This window comes from Fundulus heteroclitus, chromosome 24 (genome assembly GCF_011125445.2).
Source record: "Fundulus heteroclitus isolate FHET01 chromosome 24, MU-UCD_Fhet_4.1, whole genome shotgun sequence".
Lineage (NCBI taxonomy): Eukaryota > Metazoa > Chordata > Actinopteri > Cyprinodontiformes > Fundulidae > Fundulus > Fundulus heteroclitus.
The window spans coordinates 25,961,863-25,979,824 of NC_046384.1; the positions used below are offsets into that span (position 1 = coordinate 25,961,863).

The following is a 17,962-nucleotide window of genomic DNA, read 5'->3' on the forward strand; positions in this document are numbered from 1 at the left end:
TACTACATGGAATTAATCAATTAGAAATGTCTCATTTAAATAAATGGGAGTGGTTTAAATTCAAAATTAAAGATATTGCCATTCTTAGGAGCAAATATATCTCTAAAATAAAAAAGCAAAAACAACAGGACATTATAAACAATATAAACAGATTATGTAAAACAGACTTATCTTTAGATGAACAAGTTGAATTAAATAGTCTTCAAACCCAATTGGACAATCTATATTTAGAGAAAGCAAAAGGAGCATTTATACGCTCTAAAGCTCGCTGGCTTGAAGAAGGGGAAAAAAACACTTCCTACTTCTTTAGTTTAGAAAAACAAAGACAAACGAAAAAGAAAATTAATAAGTTAATTATTGATAATAAAAGTATTGATAACCAGGACGAAGTAAAGGAGGAAATAAGAAACTTTTATAAAAACTGTATACAACCAAATTTTCAGTAGAGCATTGTCAAATATTTTTTGAGAAAATTGGGAAATATAGGAAAATAATTGATGGGAATTTTAAGCAATTTATGGATGACAACCTCAAAATTGAAGAGTTAGATTTAGCAATTGCAAAAATGTCAAAAGGAAAATCCCCTGGATTAGATGGTCTAACAGTAGAGTTCTATATCCATTTTTGGAATGATATCAGACTACTGCTCTATAATGCCCTTTTGGAATGTATTTCATCTGGCCATTTGTCCCCTACAATGAAAAGAGGTATTATTACCCTAATTCCAAAGCCCAATGAAGATAAATTGTTATTAGACAATTGGAGGCCTATAACACTACTATGTAATGACTATAAACTGCTAGCTCACATCTACTCTGATAGACTGGATAAGGGATTATCAAATCTAGTGGATGAGTGTCAGTCAGCCTTTGTGAAAGGTAGAGTTATGCATAACCATACTAGATTAATTATTGACCTGTTAGATTACAGAGACTTTATTCCTACAGACAGCTACATATTACTCTTAGACTTTTTCAAAACCTTTGACACACTTGAACACCCCTTTTTGCTTGAAACTTTACGGTTTCTGGGCTTTGGAAGCAAATTTTGTGACTTAGTCAAAATGCTCTACACCGACATCAGTAGCATGGTCTCTCTAAACCCGGGAATAACTCCTGGTTTTGAGATATCATGCGGAATCAGACAGGGTTGTCCCATTTCCCCGAAGCTTTTCATATTAGCGACACAATTGCTGGCTTTATTAATTAAAAACTCCAATGATATACAAGGTATCACAATTTTCGATAGAGAATTTAGAATAAGTCAATTTGCGGATGATACTTGCATCCTTTTAAAAGATAAATCAATGATAGATAAAACCCTCAATAATATCTCCATCTTCTCTGAAGCGTCTGGTTTAACCCTTAATATTAAAAAATGCAAACTACTCCCTATTCATACATGTTCTGACCCCTCCATTGCCTCAATTAAAGTTGTAACTGAAGTAAAATACCTAGGGCTGACAATATCAAAAAACTTAATTAGAAGAGAAGATACAAATATTTTTAATCGTATTTTGGATATAAAAAAATCCCTTAGTCACTGGTTAATCAGAGATATTACTATTTTTGGCAGAACTATTCTATCCAAAACTGAAGGTATTTCCAAACTGATTTATCCCTGCCACTCCTTGTATATATCCTCTAAAAACATAAATAAAGCAAACACAGTAATTTTTCAATTTTTATGGAGGAATAAAACGCATTACATCAAAAAGTCTCAGTTGGTGAAAGACTATGATAAAGGTGGTATTAAAGCTCCAGATATTGAATCAATGATTGGCACCTTCAGAATTTAGTGGATAAAATCGTATATGTTGCATCCGAATTCTATGTGGTTTCACATTCCAAGATCTTTGTTTAGCAAATTAGGAGGTTTAGACTTTATTCTAAAATGTGATTTTGAGGTAAACCGGATTCCAATCAAACTGTCCAACTTTCACAAGCAGATTTTGCATTATTGGAAAATGATATTCACCCACAGCTTTACTCCCCATAATTCAACCCTATGGAACAATAGAGTAATAACACTTATGCATTTTCAATGCATAGGCGGGCGCCTAATAAAGAAATCCTTATTAGGTGCATAACATAAGGCCTCCGCCATGCATTTTCAATGCATAGGCGGGCGCCTAACTACCCTATAATATGATTGAATTTGACTTTGTAAAGTGCCTTGAGATGTCATGTTTCATGAATTGGCGCTATATAAATAAAATAAAATTTAATTGAATTTAAATGAATAGATGATCAGCGTGTATTAAAGCATGACCAGTGTCGTGCCAGTCTGTATCATCCATGTCAGGAGTGTGAATTCAGCTCGAAGAGCGGACTGTGGCTCACTTGCAAAGATCAACACATAGAAGTAGTGATGTTTTACTTTTGTTAAAAAGTGAAAGATGAGTGTCGTTACTGCAGCATTCAGTTAGTGGGTTACAACAGAAAAGGACACATTTGTTGTTCTCATGTGTCACCATGCATGATTATTTGAACATACGTGAACGTTTGCCTAATAGGATAATCACATCTGTTTAAACACTATTAATATAAACATTAACGCTCAATAATCCACGTTCTCAACAAGTAAATGGCTCTGTGATAGTATTTTTGTAGGACATCTAAACAATTTGCTCTGCTTGTTGCACATCCCCAGAGGTTCTGTCTGTTGCAACTAAAAGTCCACCTTCGTTAGTCCATCACTGAAAACAGTCTGCTTTTTTTGTAAAACACACTTTTGTTGCTATACACAGCATGAATGGATCATACAAAACAGATTTTAAATGTTATAAAATAAACACAGAATAGTAACTCTAAAAGTTATACATAATTTACAGATCTAGATTTCAAGTCCTAGGAAGGAAATGACGCAGGTATCTTTCAAAATATGACTTCATATAAAATGGTGATATGATGGGTAGAGACAAAACGTATAAAGCCCTTAATAATCAAGCTCCATCATATATCAGAGCTCTGATTACCCCGTATGCTCCTAACAGAGCACTTCGCTCTCAGACTGCAGGTCTGCTGGGGGTTCCTAGAGTCTCTAAAAGTAGAATGGGAGGCAGATCCTTTAGCTATCAGGCTCCTCTCCTGTGGAACCAACTCCCAGTTTTGGTCCGTGAGGCAGACACCCTTTCTACTTTTAAGACTAATCTTAACTTTCTGTTCTCTCTCTTTTATCTTCATAGTAGGTACACCTGGTCTGGCGTTCTGTTAACTGTGACATCATCCAGAGAAGACGGCTCACCCGCTATTACCATCTAATGTAGAACAGATTACTGGATCAATGTGTGCTTCTGTGCTTTTTTTGTCTCTCTTGTTGTGTCTCTGCTCTGTCTTCTGTAACCCCCAGTCGGTCGAGGCAGATGACCGTTCATACTGAGCCCGGTTCTGCCGGAGGTTTTCCTTCCCGTTAATGAGGAGTTTTTCTTCCCACTGTCGCTTCATGCTTGCTCAGTATGAGGGATTGCAGCAAAGCAATGTACAATGCAGACGACTCTCCCTGTGGCTCTACGCTTCCCCAGGAGTGAATGCTGCTTGTCGGGACTTTGATGCAATCAACTGGTTTCCTTATATAGGAAATTTTTGACCAATCTGTATAATCTGACCCAATCTGTATAATATGATAGAACTTGACTTTGTAAAGTGCCTTGAGATGACATGTTTCATGATTTGGCGCTATATAAATAAAATTGAATTGAAAATGATAAAGACAAAAAGGTGTAGAACCAGAATCAGAGACACAAGCTGAATGTTAATGTAGAGCTGCATCCAAGGACATTAATGGAAAGTTCTGTGGAAGAACAAAATATTTGTACCCCTCCACCCTACCGACAGACACACAAAAAGTCAGCCTGTGTGGCCTCCGACATCATTCGTTGCAGAAATACTGCTTCATTGCAATCCTCAATTAAAACAGTTGGAGTGCAAAGCCTCAGTAATGAAATAATTTTGTTGATGGGTGTCATTTAGGTTGAGCTTGACACCAAACAATCACTGACTGTGGTAACTTTACACTAGACTTCCAGGACTGGATTCTGTGCCTCTCCACCCTTCCTCCAGATTCTGAAACCTTCATTTCCAAAGTAAATGCAGAATTTACTTTCATCTGAGAACAGGCTTTTGGACAATCACGCAACATTCCCAGTTCTTTTCTCTTTAGGCCAGGTAAGACACTTCTGATGTCCCTGGTTCCGGAGTGGCTTGACACAAAGAATGCAACATTTGTATCTGTTTGTTTTGGATTTTTCAGTGCATAGTAGCTCTTGAGGCACTGACTCCAGCCTCAGTCCACTCCTTGTGAAGCTCCCCCAAATTCTTGAATGCATATTGTTTGACAATCCTCTCAAGGCTGCAGTTCTCTCTGTTGCTTGTGCACCTTTCCCTAACACACTTCTTCCCTCTGTTCAATTTTCTGTTAATAGTCTTGGATACTAAACTCTGAACAACCAGCTTCTACAGCAAACACCTGTGGGTTCCGCTCCGGGTGAAGGGTGTCGATGACACATGTGAAATCAGCAGTCTTCCCCCATGATTGTGTTGCCTACTGACCCAGACTGACAGACTGTTTCAAGGTTTTGGAAACCTTTGCAGGTGTTTTGAGTTAAATAGCTGTAAAGGGTGTGACACCATGAGTTTCAAGTAATTAACTTTTTCACTATTCTAATTTTCTAAAACTGAATTTTGGGTTTTTATTACGTCTAAGTCAAAATCATCAAAATTACAAGAAACAAAGGCATGGTATATATAATCCCATGTGTAATGATTTTATGAGTCTCACTTTCTAAAACAACTGGCAAACAGTATTGCACTTTTAAGCAATATTAACATTTTTTGAGATGTACCTGTATGGTAACTCTAAAGGACCTGGAGAAATCCATGGCTCGGGTGGAGAATCTGCTGACAAGACAACTGTCAATCAGGCCTTTATAGAACGGTAACAAGAACCCACCAAACATGCCTTGCCAGAATCACATCAATTACTGCCTTTCAAGGTTATACAAGCAGCCACCTTGCTGATTCAACATTACAAAACGGCAATTACTTTCTGACTATAAGCACAGTGACTTTGTCTTCCATACGGAGGATATCTCCCTAATTAGTTCACACATAGAAGGGAGAACATTTCCCCTTTGCATCAAGGCTTACTTAAAATTAGTTATTTAAAAGCACCAACAACTATCAGAAGATTTTAAGCCCAGGGTGCAATCTTGTGGGAAAATGCATGTATGATAGCATAGAAGCCGAATCACATAAAAGGGTAAAAAAAAAATCATGATCACTGATCACAAAAGCAAACAAAATAAAAGTATAAAATTATTTTTTATAGAAGTAGAGCAATAAAAACATTATATATAGAAAAGGCTAAAACACTATCTTGAATAAAAAGTATGTTGTAGGAGATATATCCACATTGACAAGATATAGAATCATTAAAAACATAAATATGCTCAAAACAAAAAAAATAACTATAAAATAATTTCAAGTATTAAATATTTTTATCTTAATACAAACTACATTTATAATTTTTTTACATGATCAATTTTAACCAAAACATAGCAGTGGTACCCACAGTGCATGAGCTGAATAAATGAGAGGCTATGTGAATCTGTTACAGGTAGGGATCGATTTAAGTGCAACAGCTTCAGAGAGAAAAAAAAACATTAACCGTTAAAGATTTATAAAATATTTACATCCTACTTTGTAATCTTGTGGAAGTTTTGCTCATGCGTGACTCATTTTCAGTGGGGAAACAGACTTCAAGCTGAGTTTGCTGCCACAGCACAGCGATGCTGCCTCCCAGCTGATGGCTTGCTGAAGAGGTAAACTCAGAGCAATCAGTGCTTTTACTTGTTGCCAAAATTTCAAACAACACGGGGGAAAAAAGAGGGGGAAAAAAAATAAACAAGTCACTAGAGCAGTCTGAAAAGTTGATAAACAGTTGGCAACAGTCAGTGTTGATGAAAGTAGGCGAACATGTGAGAGCAGTAGCCCCTCCCATCAGTCCCCTCGGTGTGTGTTTTAAGGTGGAGAAGATCGGCAAAAAATATGGTTGAGTGGGTTGGAGCCTTCCTGAAAAAATTTTGCTTGTCGGTCCGCAAGGACTGTCCGACGTGGCCCCAACGCCGTTTTAATACCGGATTTCGGTACCCGGCTCTACCTTGTTCAGAAACATTTTTTATTATACTGGGTGAAATGGTACTTCCATCCTTAGAGTAGTCATGCATGCAGAAAAGGGAACAGAAAAAAATATGATGTCTGTCAGAGCTGCAGGCTTGTAAAAACTGATCGGACTGAATGGCAGGGATTGATCAGAGGATTGGTCCTGTCCATACCCCCTGCCCTTTGTGTTCCAGGAGTTATCACCTTATCTATTGGTTGTCCCACATACAAATCATTCTGATGCGGTCATGTAACGCCAGTATGCGTGCATGCGCATGCTGGCTGTGCATGCGCACTTTTAGTGTTTATGTATCCGGTTAGCTTTGGTGTTAGCCGTTTATTGTAGCTTCGCTATTCTCAGTATTACTATGTAAATGTCTAAGAGTCGCAAGAAGCAAACTGTCTTCTTTATGAGAAGAAGAGGGAGGCCTTAGAAGAAAGAAATAAGACCAGAGAGTTCCAAAAAAAAACTTTTTTGGAATGACCATGACCTGGATGACTGAGAATCTTCACCAGCAAGACCAGAGTGTATATGGGAGATTTTTTCACGCAGGAAAGCAGGTAACACTGTCTTGCGCATGCAATATACACACGTCTGACAGTGAGGCCTAGCCTCCGTCAAACCACATCCACTTAGGACCATTGTTTAACTATAATCATATTTTTTATATGATGCACTGGCACATAAAGCCAGTTAGAATGAGCTAAATGGCTGAATTGTTTGTGTGATTGCAGTTTCTAGTTCTTTTCTACTCAAAACACTTTACACTATAGCCACAGTAAACAATCAAACTGAATAACACACACACACATTCCTAGACCTACATGCAGGTCGGTAGGCAAACTGGAGTTAAGTGCCTTGTCCACTGGCAAAGAAGCTTTAATCAACCCCACAACCTTCCAACTGGAAGACATCTCATCACACAATATTACAGTATCCCTTCAACAGTTTTCAGAATCTCAGGATACACCATAAATTATTCACTTTACAGAAATTTTAACCAAATGTGTAAGAAGCACCTTTGATTATCAGGATGTCAGCAATTCTGAAATCAAAAGAAATAAAAACAGATATGTCCTCTAAATACCAGAACTTGCACTACATCACAATTTCTTTCTGAAGGAGGTGGAGATCAATAATTATAATGATTTACTATATCTTTTTGTGGACTCCTTTTTATTAAAAAATTGTCTTAAAAAGCTTAAAAAGCCTATTAAAAGATATTTTAAGCTATTTGGGTCTATTGCACACAAAACCTAAATTATTGCACACTCTTGAGTATGCAAGAAGTGGCAATAAATATCTCCATTCCAACAAGGCTTTACTTAGTTGCTTTAATTATCTAATCATATGTTATTTATAAATATTCTGTTTATGTTACCATACTATATCTTTACCCTTAGGTTAGGATGCCTCCTGGACACCTCCCCGGTGAGGTGTTCCAGGTACGTCCCACCGGGAGAAGGCCCAGGAGGAGACCCAGGACACAGTGGAGGGACTATGTCTTTCAGCTGGCCTGGGAACGCCTTGGGATTCTCCCGGAGGAGCTGACCCAAGTGGCTGAGGAGAGGGACGTCTGGGCCTCCCTACTAAAGCTGCTACCCCCGCAACCCGACCCCGGATAAGCGGAAGAAGATGGATGGATGGATGGATCTTTACCCTTTAAAGCTTTTCATGCTGCAGCAAACAAGTGTTAGACTGTTAAAGGAAAACAGCCTGAATGCAGGATATTTAAAAAACGTATCTGATACTGGAGTCGAGACAACTTTTCACACTATACTTGGTATGGCTAACAATATTGTGGTAGTAATAAATTTGCACAAAATTATGCAATCTGACTCTACAATTATCAATCTGGTTGAGACATCACAAAAGACTTACAGCTGTAATTTCAGCCAAAAGTGGTTTGCAGTGTTTTCAGGGGGCGAAATATAATTGTGTGGCATGCTTTAAAAACTTTTTTTTTAAATAAAACTGTACTAACCACCTTGCGTTTCACAGCCTCAAGCATCTTTGTGTTGATCAAGAGGTGTAAGTAATTTTATAAAACATGAGATCACTGGAAATTTATGAAATCAGATGATTTGAGAACACTTAACATTTCTTTAAACCTTTGTTTTACTCTACACTTCGTATTATTTTATTTAAGCTTTTAAATGTTGGTAAAATATATACATTTTATTTCATTTTCTCTTTTAAGCATTATACTGTTGAGGATTATAGATAAAAAAAATAGTGCTTGGTAAATGCACCACATTTACAGTTTTTAACCATATTTATTAATGTGAATTGTCTATTTGTATTTAATATGAAATAAAATGTTGTACGGAAATCAAATTATGATCAGTATAAAAAAATTCATGCACATTACATATACATAGGTAACACAACAATTGCTGCCAAACAGTGGCAGCATTTGATTTGAGGTCTCACAAGCGGACTACTCCGTGGCATGTAACTAGATAAAACTCAGGATTCTGTCCAGGCAAGGGTGGAATTGTGTGTAACAGAATGGTGGGTTTACATAAAGCACTGAACCCAGGAAAGCAAACAAAAAGAAAGAAAGAAAACATAACCGTACACAAAGATGACAGTCACTCCAAGACTGTGTGCTGGAGGACAATGGCTGATTCAGGGCAAGATAGTACACTGGTAGAACAAAAGCATCCAAGCTGACAGGGTAACAGCAACTAGCGAGAAATGCAATAAATAAACTTTAAGCCTTCAGTTATTGCATGTTTCATCTTTGCTAAGCTTAAGCAGGGAACGGAACGATCAGCAAAAAACAAACACCAACAATATTTAATGCTGACTCGGTGTAGTGAAAAAAGCCCCATATGCTAAAATACATTTTATATATGAAGGTAAGGCTGTCAAATCAAAAACTTCCTTCACCCTTAACATATTGCTCATATGAAAAAAAAACTGAATCTCCTGTTCAACCAGACATTAGATGGCAAGGTTTGAAAGCAGAGCTCTACTTCCCTTCAGTAAAACATGTGATATAGCACACACTCCTTGAAATGTTTTTTCTAGGGCATCGGCCCAGTTAGAGCAACCCTGCATTTTCACAGATTACCCTCAACTCACCTGACGTTACAACTTTGGAGCAGAACAACTACCACAGATCTGCATGCAAATAAACACAAAGATCCACTATTTCCCTGCTGTGCAACCTATAGACAGTTTAAAAGGGAGGAAAACAACTGAAGTTCAGGAGACAGAGATACAACAACTTGGCTCAACTGAAAGAAGTGTGTCCGTTTGTGTCTGCTGGGGGTCTAACTGCAAAGTTGGGTAAATCCGGCTTTAGAAAGCAAAAACCCTGCCTAGTTTTCCTTCATCCTGTCCACTCAACCAGAGGCCTATTTCACAAAACCAAGATAGAGGATTAAGCCAAGAATTTCCTGATATCCTAGCTGAATTATGCTTGGACTCAGTTTCACAAAAACATTAACACATAAATTACCATGGCAATTTATTCTGTGCTTCAGACCAGGACAACAGCTTGGCTTAGTTAATCCTGGTGCCTTCTCTGTTCAGTCAGTGGTCAAACTGATCAGAAACCTGTGTGTTTTGTCAGTGATTCCATATCTGTGTGTTTTTTTTTATCTGTATTAAAATACCACTGATACACATTGGTATTCAGTCAAGTATTATAACTATTTTAAAATTATGATGGTAGCCTATACCATTAACTTTATTATTATACATGTGGGCATCATTACTGTTCAGTTGTGTTGATGTAAATCATCATTGTTCAATAGACTATTGGATGAGCTGAGGGAATTAGAATGGCTGATAAAGAAGCAAAGGTGTTGTCAATAAAACCTGGTGTTACACCATTTTCCACAAAATTCTGTGACACTAGGGGCGCTGTTTTGCTGACTCCTTCAGGAAAACACATATTTCTCCTGAAGTCCACAAAATATGCAATCTCACAGCCCCAAAAGGAAAATAAACTATACAAACCATAAGGCTCAGTGACCTAACAACTGTTAATTGAAAGAATAGTGTGTTAACTTATTTGATATATTTTTATCATGAATAGGTAATTTCATTACATATCAGGTATCCTACATTAAATTCTTTCAATTTATGTTAGTGTTAGAGATTATGTGACTACAGGGAATGGACTGCATTATCGGTTACCATGGAGATTACAGATACACGGACTCTGGAGGCCAGAGCCTGACATTCTTGGATTGGACAGAATGACTGATTAGGGAAAAACGTGTCAGCTAGGACACGTCTGCATTATAGTATCCTCTCCATCCTCTCCACCAATGTGATGAACGGAACACTGATATCATACTGGGCACGCCCCTGAATGGGTGTACACAATTTGGTCCTACCTAATGTCTGTGTGAGGAATGAACGGGACTCTTTCTGACGTCCGGAAATCAGGCCGCTACGTTGTTTGTGTACGAGAGTCCAGTACTGAAGCTGTAAACATCCCTCTGCCTTTTTAGATTAAATATGGTAAAATATAGTTAGGGTTTCATGAGTCTTTTTACTTCTACAGAAGTCTACAACAGAAACACCACATTATTCAGTAATAGAACCTGCGGTGACTGTAGCCAGGTCAATTCTTTAACATTAGTCTATGCTTAGTGTTTTAAATGCAAACAATATTTGTATTAACTTAATGATTAATGCCACTACTAAAATCTGATATGATGTGAACATTGTTTTGCAAAGGCTGTCTGCTGAAAAAGTGTCATCCCTCTATACTGCTTCAAGAGTTATGAAAGGGTCAGTGAAACAATGCCCTCTAGAGCAGGGGTTCCCATTCTTTTCAGTCTGCAACCCCAATATCACAGTGACAGATACATGTGACCCCCTTTTGGAATGTGGGGTTCCTTTTTTTGGAAATTGTGAGAATAAAGTTGGAAAATTACAAAAGGTAAAGTCATATTTTTATAAGACCTGTTGAAAAAAAGTACAGGAAACAATCTTTTTAGTACATCAGCATCAATTCATCATCCGGACCCCCACCTTGGGAACCCCTGCTTTAGAGTTACAGAATCAGATAGAGGAGAGAAAATGGTTTAACATTGTTTGCCATAGAAGTAGCTCCAAACAAATGTATTTGTCTTTATAATAGCAGCAGTGTTTCCTTTCTTGAGTCTGATGTGCTTCAGTTCCTGATAAGGCTCCATCAAAAGATGTTGCTGGTTTGGTATGAATTTTTTTGGGGCAAAAGTTTTTTGCGTTTGGGGCACGCAGCTCATCCATTGTAGCATCAGTGAATCTGTGATTGACCTCATGGTCTTTTGTAGACAGCCGGGGAAGCGGATTTAGCTGGACTACTTACGCCTGCCTTGACAGTCGCATTTCATTAGCCTGGATTGGGCTAAGGTCAGATTAAGCCAGCATGATCACATTATGTCAAACCTGGCTTTAGTGCTTAATCTGGATTTCCAAATTTGGCTTTTGTGAAATAGACCTCAGGTGATTTTAAACCATCTATCTCACACTTATATCCTTGACGGCCAGTGTCCTGCAACTTTTAGATGTGTCACTTGCCCTACACACCTGAATCAAATGGCTAAACTGCCCTAGCATACAATCGAGCTCTGCAGAGCAATGCTAATGAGCTCATATTGGAGTCAGGTGTGTGGAAGCAGAGACGCAACTAAAAGTTGCAGGACACCGGCCATCGAGGGCTGTAGTTTTGAGACCACAGTTTTAATCAGGAAATGCAAATGGTTGGAACTAATCTCTGTACAGGCTTTTCACTTTCTGAACCGGGATTACCCATCTCTGTCTACCTGGGCAGAGCATCTGTTGAGTTATCCTGACCCTTAGTGATGCCATAGCTCTTATATTGCCCACCCTGCTGTTCTATATCTGCATTGTGTGGAGATAATTTAAAGGGAGTCAGCCAAATGTCAAATTGGATTAGTGGGTCTGATTTACACATAATATAAGCATAACATCAGTCCTACTTACTTAATGTGAATTCTGCTAAAAACCACATAAGAACATAGTGTGAATCTTTCTCTCACCTGTCATCCTCTTCTGTATGCTGACTCCTAAAGCCTGCAGCAGCCATGAAAGCCCTAGCCTCCACTGACATGCCCATGTGGTCCTCGGCGGCCCCCTCCCCACCCACAGCCAGCCTGGGCAGGCCCAGCAAGCCCTGGTGCTGGATCAAGAATTTCTGGGCATTCTCCAACTCTGTGTTTTTTACTAAGCTTCCTCCTCCGGGAATATAGGTAAGGTTCGCTCCCAGGGTGAGAAGGGGCTCAAGGTCAGCTTGCAGAGTGGTCAGTGGTTTGTACGGGGTACCTTGAGGAGCAGCTACTGGAGCAGTTGCTGCTGAGGGGTTCTGGAGAGGTGCTTTTTGTAGAGGATGGGACTGAGGTTGATCAGAAGTGCACGCTGCAGAAGTAGGTGAGACTAGCTGACCTTGAAGTGGTAGCTGTGCAGAAATGCTGCTGGGATGCTGTAATGGGACCCGAGGAACTGGTGCAGAAATCCCAGTATTAACATGTGGAAGCGGAGGCTGGACCTGCGTCTGAAAGGGGGCCGTTGGCTGGATGAAGTCTGGCTGTCTGACACCTCTTTGGGATACAACTCCTGCATGGAACTGAGGAGTAGGATAACTCCCCTGGGGTTGGGACTGCTGGGGATCTACGGTATAGGGTAGCAGCTGGGGTATTACAGGAGGAGGTTGTGATGTTGCTGCAGATTTCTGACTATAAGTTGTTCCAATAACCTCTTTGGGGGAAAGATGGCTCTGGGGAGTGGTTTGCTTCACCACCTGTGGACTGGTGAAATCCTGAGTGGGAGGGTGATATGACTGCAGCATGGGAGGTGGCTGCACAGCAGGATTAGCCAAACTCACCCCTGTGTTTCCTGCCTCTATCTCTGCTACCACATCTGCAGCTTTTGGTGCCTCAGTGGGAGCTGGTTGAGGAACCTCTTTCTCGTAAAACTCTGTGCATGTCCATCTTCCTTTGCGGAAAGGCTCAGAGTTTGTGTCCAGTTTGACAACCCTGAAACGAGAGCCAGGGGCTGTATGGATATGGGTAGCTTGGGTTGCTGGCCCACTTGCAGTAGTGCTGTCAGAACCTGCAGCAGAAACATTAGAAGATTTTTCAGTGCTTTGTAGATTAGTAGGGGGAGCTGCAAATACAGCAAGTTTGGGGTTATCCTGCACTAGAGGTCTCTGAGCCATTGCTGGACTGGAGCTGGCTATGGGTGCAATGGGAAGAGTTGGTAATGCTGGGTCAGAGTGATAACGGTGGGCCTGTTGAGAGCAATATTGATGATGCATAGACCCATTCACCAAGGATGACCCTTGAGCCACGTGATGAGGCTGCAGGGACTCATTAGGGGACACCAGTCCAGGAGTGTCCACCCCATGGAGACTGTTCAAGGTCTCATCTGATGAGGTCCTCTCCGGAACTTCTGTGTCAGCAACCCTCGATGCCGACACATCCAGCATCTCAGAGGAGGAGAGATCCTCTGTGTGTGACTCATCCATGTCGTCGTAGCTCTCTGTGTCATCCGCCAGGCTGTTGTTGCCACTGACATTAATTTGGGCAGAAGTCACACTGGTTATCTGGAATCCACTCTTCTTCTTCCCCTGAGCTCCCAATGCTTGGAGAGCCAGGAAGGAAGATCCAGCCTGGGCCGTGTTCAAGCTCTCTTCATCGGCGTTACCCCCGACGGAGGAGGGAGATCCGGATGCGCTACTGCTGCCTCTCTGGTAGTGAAAAGCAGTTTTGCGATTGGGAGTCCCTGGGGAATCCCCGGTGTAGTCTTGGTGATACATGTTTACAGTGAGGCCAAAAAAGTAGATTTGTTCCTGTCGAGTTCCGACCCTAAACACTGAAGTGACAGGTCATATGATTTGCGTCCAATAAAATTAAAACAATTGCAAATCTTGTAAGGCGCTCTCACCAAGACGGAAACTTTACCATTCAGGTGTATTACGTCCTTTTAAAATACGTATCTATCAATCATTCTAAATAAAAAAAAGTTTTTAATCTGCTGATCATTATTTAATAGATAAAATAATGGTGGCAATTTGTAGCTAGACGTGGTCAGCAAGCGGTTCCTCGTGAACTTTGTGTTCTTCAAAAACTGAGCTAACGTATGTGGCAGTTAGGCAAATTTAAAAAGATGCCCTTTGCGAGTGAAACCGGTTAGCATGCCATAATGTGTCGCAGGAAAACAGACGCAGCTATTCCCCGGTAGCCGTCTATTCTCGCCAAAACGGTAAAAATTAATACCGAATCCAAAACACACGCTCTCTTCAGTTGGTTGAATATGGCGTCAGGATGATATCCGTTTTTGTAATGGTAATGGTAGAAATTGCCGTGTGCGTCGATGTCAGTACGGCTTTCTGCGTCCGTGTTTGCTGTCTCAATGCCGGTGAGCTTCAGTAGCAGCAGCAGCAGCAGCAAAGGCAGAACTGCAAACATTACCGGTGCGCATGCGCGTGCAACGTTTCAGTCCTAAAACTGGATTGTATTTTTTACAATCATCCATTATTTCAGCCTTTCTTTCTCAAAAATGATTTATTCAGATTGAGTATGTGGACATATTTGGACTACCTGGAGCACATATTTGGATAAACACCGTTTCCTCGTTTAGAGTTGGAAAATACACCACTTCTAAATCCCAAAACTTTGTAAAAATACGTTCGAAAAATAGCACATGAAGGCGTCATGAAGCTCTGTGTTTATTTTATTTTTTTCTGTAAACCCACTACATAAAAGTGCTACTATAAACAGCAATGATTAATTAGAAAGATGATTGACCCACTGATGGGTTTGATTATACACAGAGATATTATTTTAACAATGTCAGACAACGTGTTACAAAGATGATAAAACAGAAAAGCTTCTGAGTGATAAGCAGCGTTATAATCACACAATCTTAGTTTAACACTAGATAAACAAGTTTTACTGATGTCATTTAAAAAAAAAATATTTATATCTTCTGTATTATCATTATTGCTGTTGTTTTTGTTGTAATGTTCAAAAAATAGTGGTGGGGAGTGGTTAGAGCAGGGCATTTGAATCCTTGGAAGGGTGCAAGTTCCCTGGTTCAAACCCTACCGATTGCGCTCTGGTTCAATTAGCAAGCCCTTTAACCCCAGAGTCCTCCCCAGGTGATGCACGGTGACAGCCCACTGATCCCTAAGGGATGGATTAAATGCAGAGAACAAATTTCATTGATACAAAAAAGTTGCAATGACAGACAAGCTTTTTATTTTTATTATATTACCTGATATCTACCATGCCTTTACATGTTCAATATTTTTTATTGATCCGTCCCCATGTCCTGACCTGGTTTAACATCTGTGTAAATATAGACATTAAAAGTATCACTCTGATGTTCTTCACGCTATAAGCACTTGCTCTTTGACAGGAGCAAGTTTGGTGGCTGGTTCAGATCCACGTTTCCAGGCCCAGCAGAGTTTTGGACTTGCATCAAAGTTCCGACAAGCAGTATTCACTCCAGGGGTCCGTTCTTCGTACGTCTCTAACTCAGTTAGCTGGATTTGATTGTTGACGATTTGGCATGATCTTGGATCGTGATCTTGTATGATCATTTGTACAAGTCTTCCTAAATAGACTTGTACATAAAAGGATAGTTGTGTCCATATTAGTCAGAACATAACAAACATTTGTAAACTCAATCGCATTCAAAAGATACAACATACAGTTTAAATAGTTACAACCTCAATAACTGATAAATACAAATTTCAAGTTTAAATTTCTGCTTTACTCTTTATGAACACAAACAGCAGCGGCTGCTTGAGAATACAGATTTTTTCTTTGAGAATACGAATTCACAACAGTGGTCTGACGTCATGGCTCCTATCTTCGCACAGAGTGCGAAGATAGGAGCCGCGCATGCGTTCTTCAGACTGACCGTCTCTAAATGCACCGCGGCTGCAGCTTCATTCAAGACAGCGCAGAGCTCACCATGGTAAATGGCTTGTACTTGTATAGTGCTTTACCTTGTCTTGAGGACCTCCAAAGCTCTTTACAATACAGTTCAGTCATTCACCCATTCACACCCTGACGGTGGTGTGCTATGTTTGTAGCCACAGCTGCCCTGGGGCAGACTGACATAGGTGACGCTGCCATGCACCGGCACCACTGGTCCCTCTGACCACCGCCAGCAGGCAATGCGGGTGAAGTGTCTTGCCCAAGGACACAACGACAGACACAGACGGGAATCGAACCGGCAACCCGCCAATTGCAAGACGAACTCCCTAACCTCTGTGCCTGTTGTTTTAATTAATGACTCAAATTCGGCATAACCTTTCATTGAAAGCTCGTGTTCTGCTTGAGAGAAAAACTGTGGGCGTGCTTTGGCCATGCTGAACAGCCAATAGTTTGTCTCTTTTATTTTTATTATTATTATTATTATTATTATTATTATTATTATTGTTGTTGTTGCTAGATAAACCCACGTGAATAGATCATATAAAACAGATTTCTAATGTAATTAAATGAAAAAACTAAAACAAATACGTTTGTGGCGATTTAATGAATTTAGCGTTAATAGGTAAAGAAATCCATCCATCGTCTTCCGCTTATCCAGGGTCGGGTCGCGGGGGTAGCAGCTTCAGTAGGGAGGCCCAGGCGTCCCTCTCCCCAGCCACTTGGACCAGCTCCGCCGGGTGAATCCCAATGCATTCCCAGGCCAGCCGAGAAACAGTCTCTCCAGCGTGTCCTTGGTCTTCCCGTGGGCTTCCTCCTGGTGGGACGTGCCCGGAACACCTCACCAGGGAGGCGTCCAGGAGGCATCCTAACCAGATGCCCGAGCCACCTCAACTGGCTCCTCTCGACGTGGAGGAGCAGCAGCTCTACTCTGAGTCCTCCCCGGATGACAGAGCTCCTCACCCTATCTCTAAGGGAGAGCCCAGACAAACTACGGAGAAAACTAATTTTGGCCGCTTGTATCCGGGATCTCGTTCTTTCGGTCATGACCCAAAGCTCGTGACCATAGATGAGGGTAGGAACGTAGATCGACCGGTAAATCGAGAGCTTCGCCTTTTGGCTCAGCTCTCTCTTCACCACAACGGACCGGTACAGCGCCCGCATCACAGCAGATGACCAATCTGCCTGTCGATCTCCCGCTCCATCTTCCCCTCATTCGTGAACAATACCCCAAGATACTTAAACTACTCCACTAGGAGTAACACATCCTCCCCAACCCGGAGAAGGCACGCTACCCTTTTCCGGCTCAAGACTAAGAAATAAAAACATAAATTGTCATTGCGATCACCGATACTGGGGGCGGCCATTATTGCCCAAATATGGGCAATAATGGCCGCCTGACATCACATCCTGTGACGTTTCCTAGCGGAGAGGCACTGTGCTCATACAACTGCGATAAACAACAATTATTTCGGATTTCCAGAAAACTTCACCATTGAAATTCACGAGAGCTATTGTTGAAGCAAAAATGCCCACGTGCATGGCTGTTAGATGTTGCAATACATCGGGTAAAAGTGGAAAAAACATTACAAAAAACACAAAAATAAGGAGATGGCTGGCGCAGCAGACAGATTCAACTCACATCATCCCTTTTTGGTCTCCTTGCCTCAAACTGGTATGTCTGGAATTTGTCAAAAGTCAGGTTGCTATCAAGAAAGTCATAATATCATAACATAATCGCTATCAGATGATGATGATAAATCCATGGGACTCCCATCGCTGTCGCTAATTAATCCATCACTCTCTGCAAGATGGTTGTCGCCATCTTGGATAATAGCGCACAATAGCTGTGTCTCAATTCGCAGGCTGCGTCCTTCGAAGGATGC

At 40.6% G+C, this 17,962-nt stretch overlaps 1 protein-coding gene across 2 annotated transcripts in view; it reads right to left on the reverse strand.

The window, feature by feature from the left end:
- LOC118556133 (TSC22 domain family protein 1-like) overlaps positions 1-14,589 on the reverse strand; it is a 42,829-nt gene extending 28,240 nt beyond the window's left edge. The window contains exon 1 of one of the 2 annotated variants that reach the window (XM_036128079.1): positions 12,174-14,587. In XM_036128079.1, coding sequence (XP_035983972.1) covers positions 12,174-13,948 — 1,775 coding nt within the window. In that variant the 5' untranslated portion in view covers positions 13,949-14,587. Of the gene's footprint in view, positions 1-12,173 lie in introns of both variants that reach the window. The other variant, XM_036128080.1, reaches the window with a different exon arrangement.
- Positions 14,590-17,962: the final 3,373 nt, after the last annotated feature.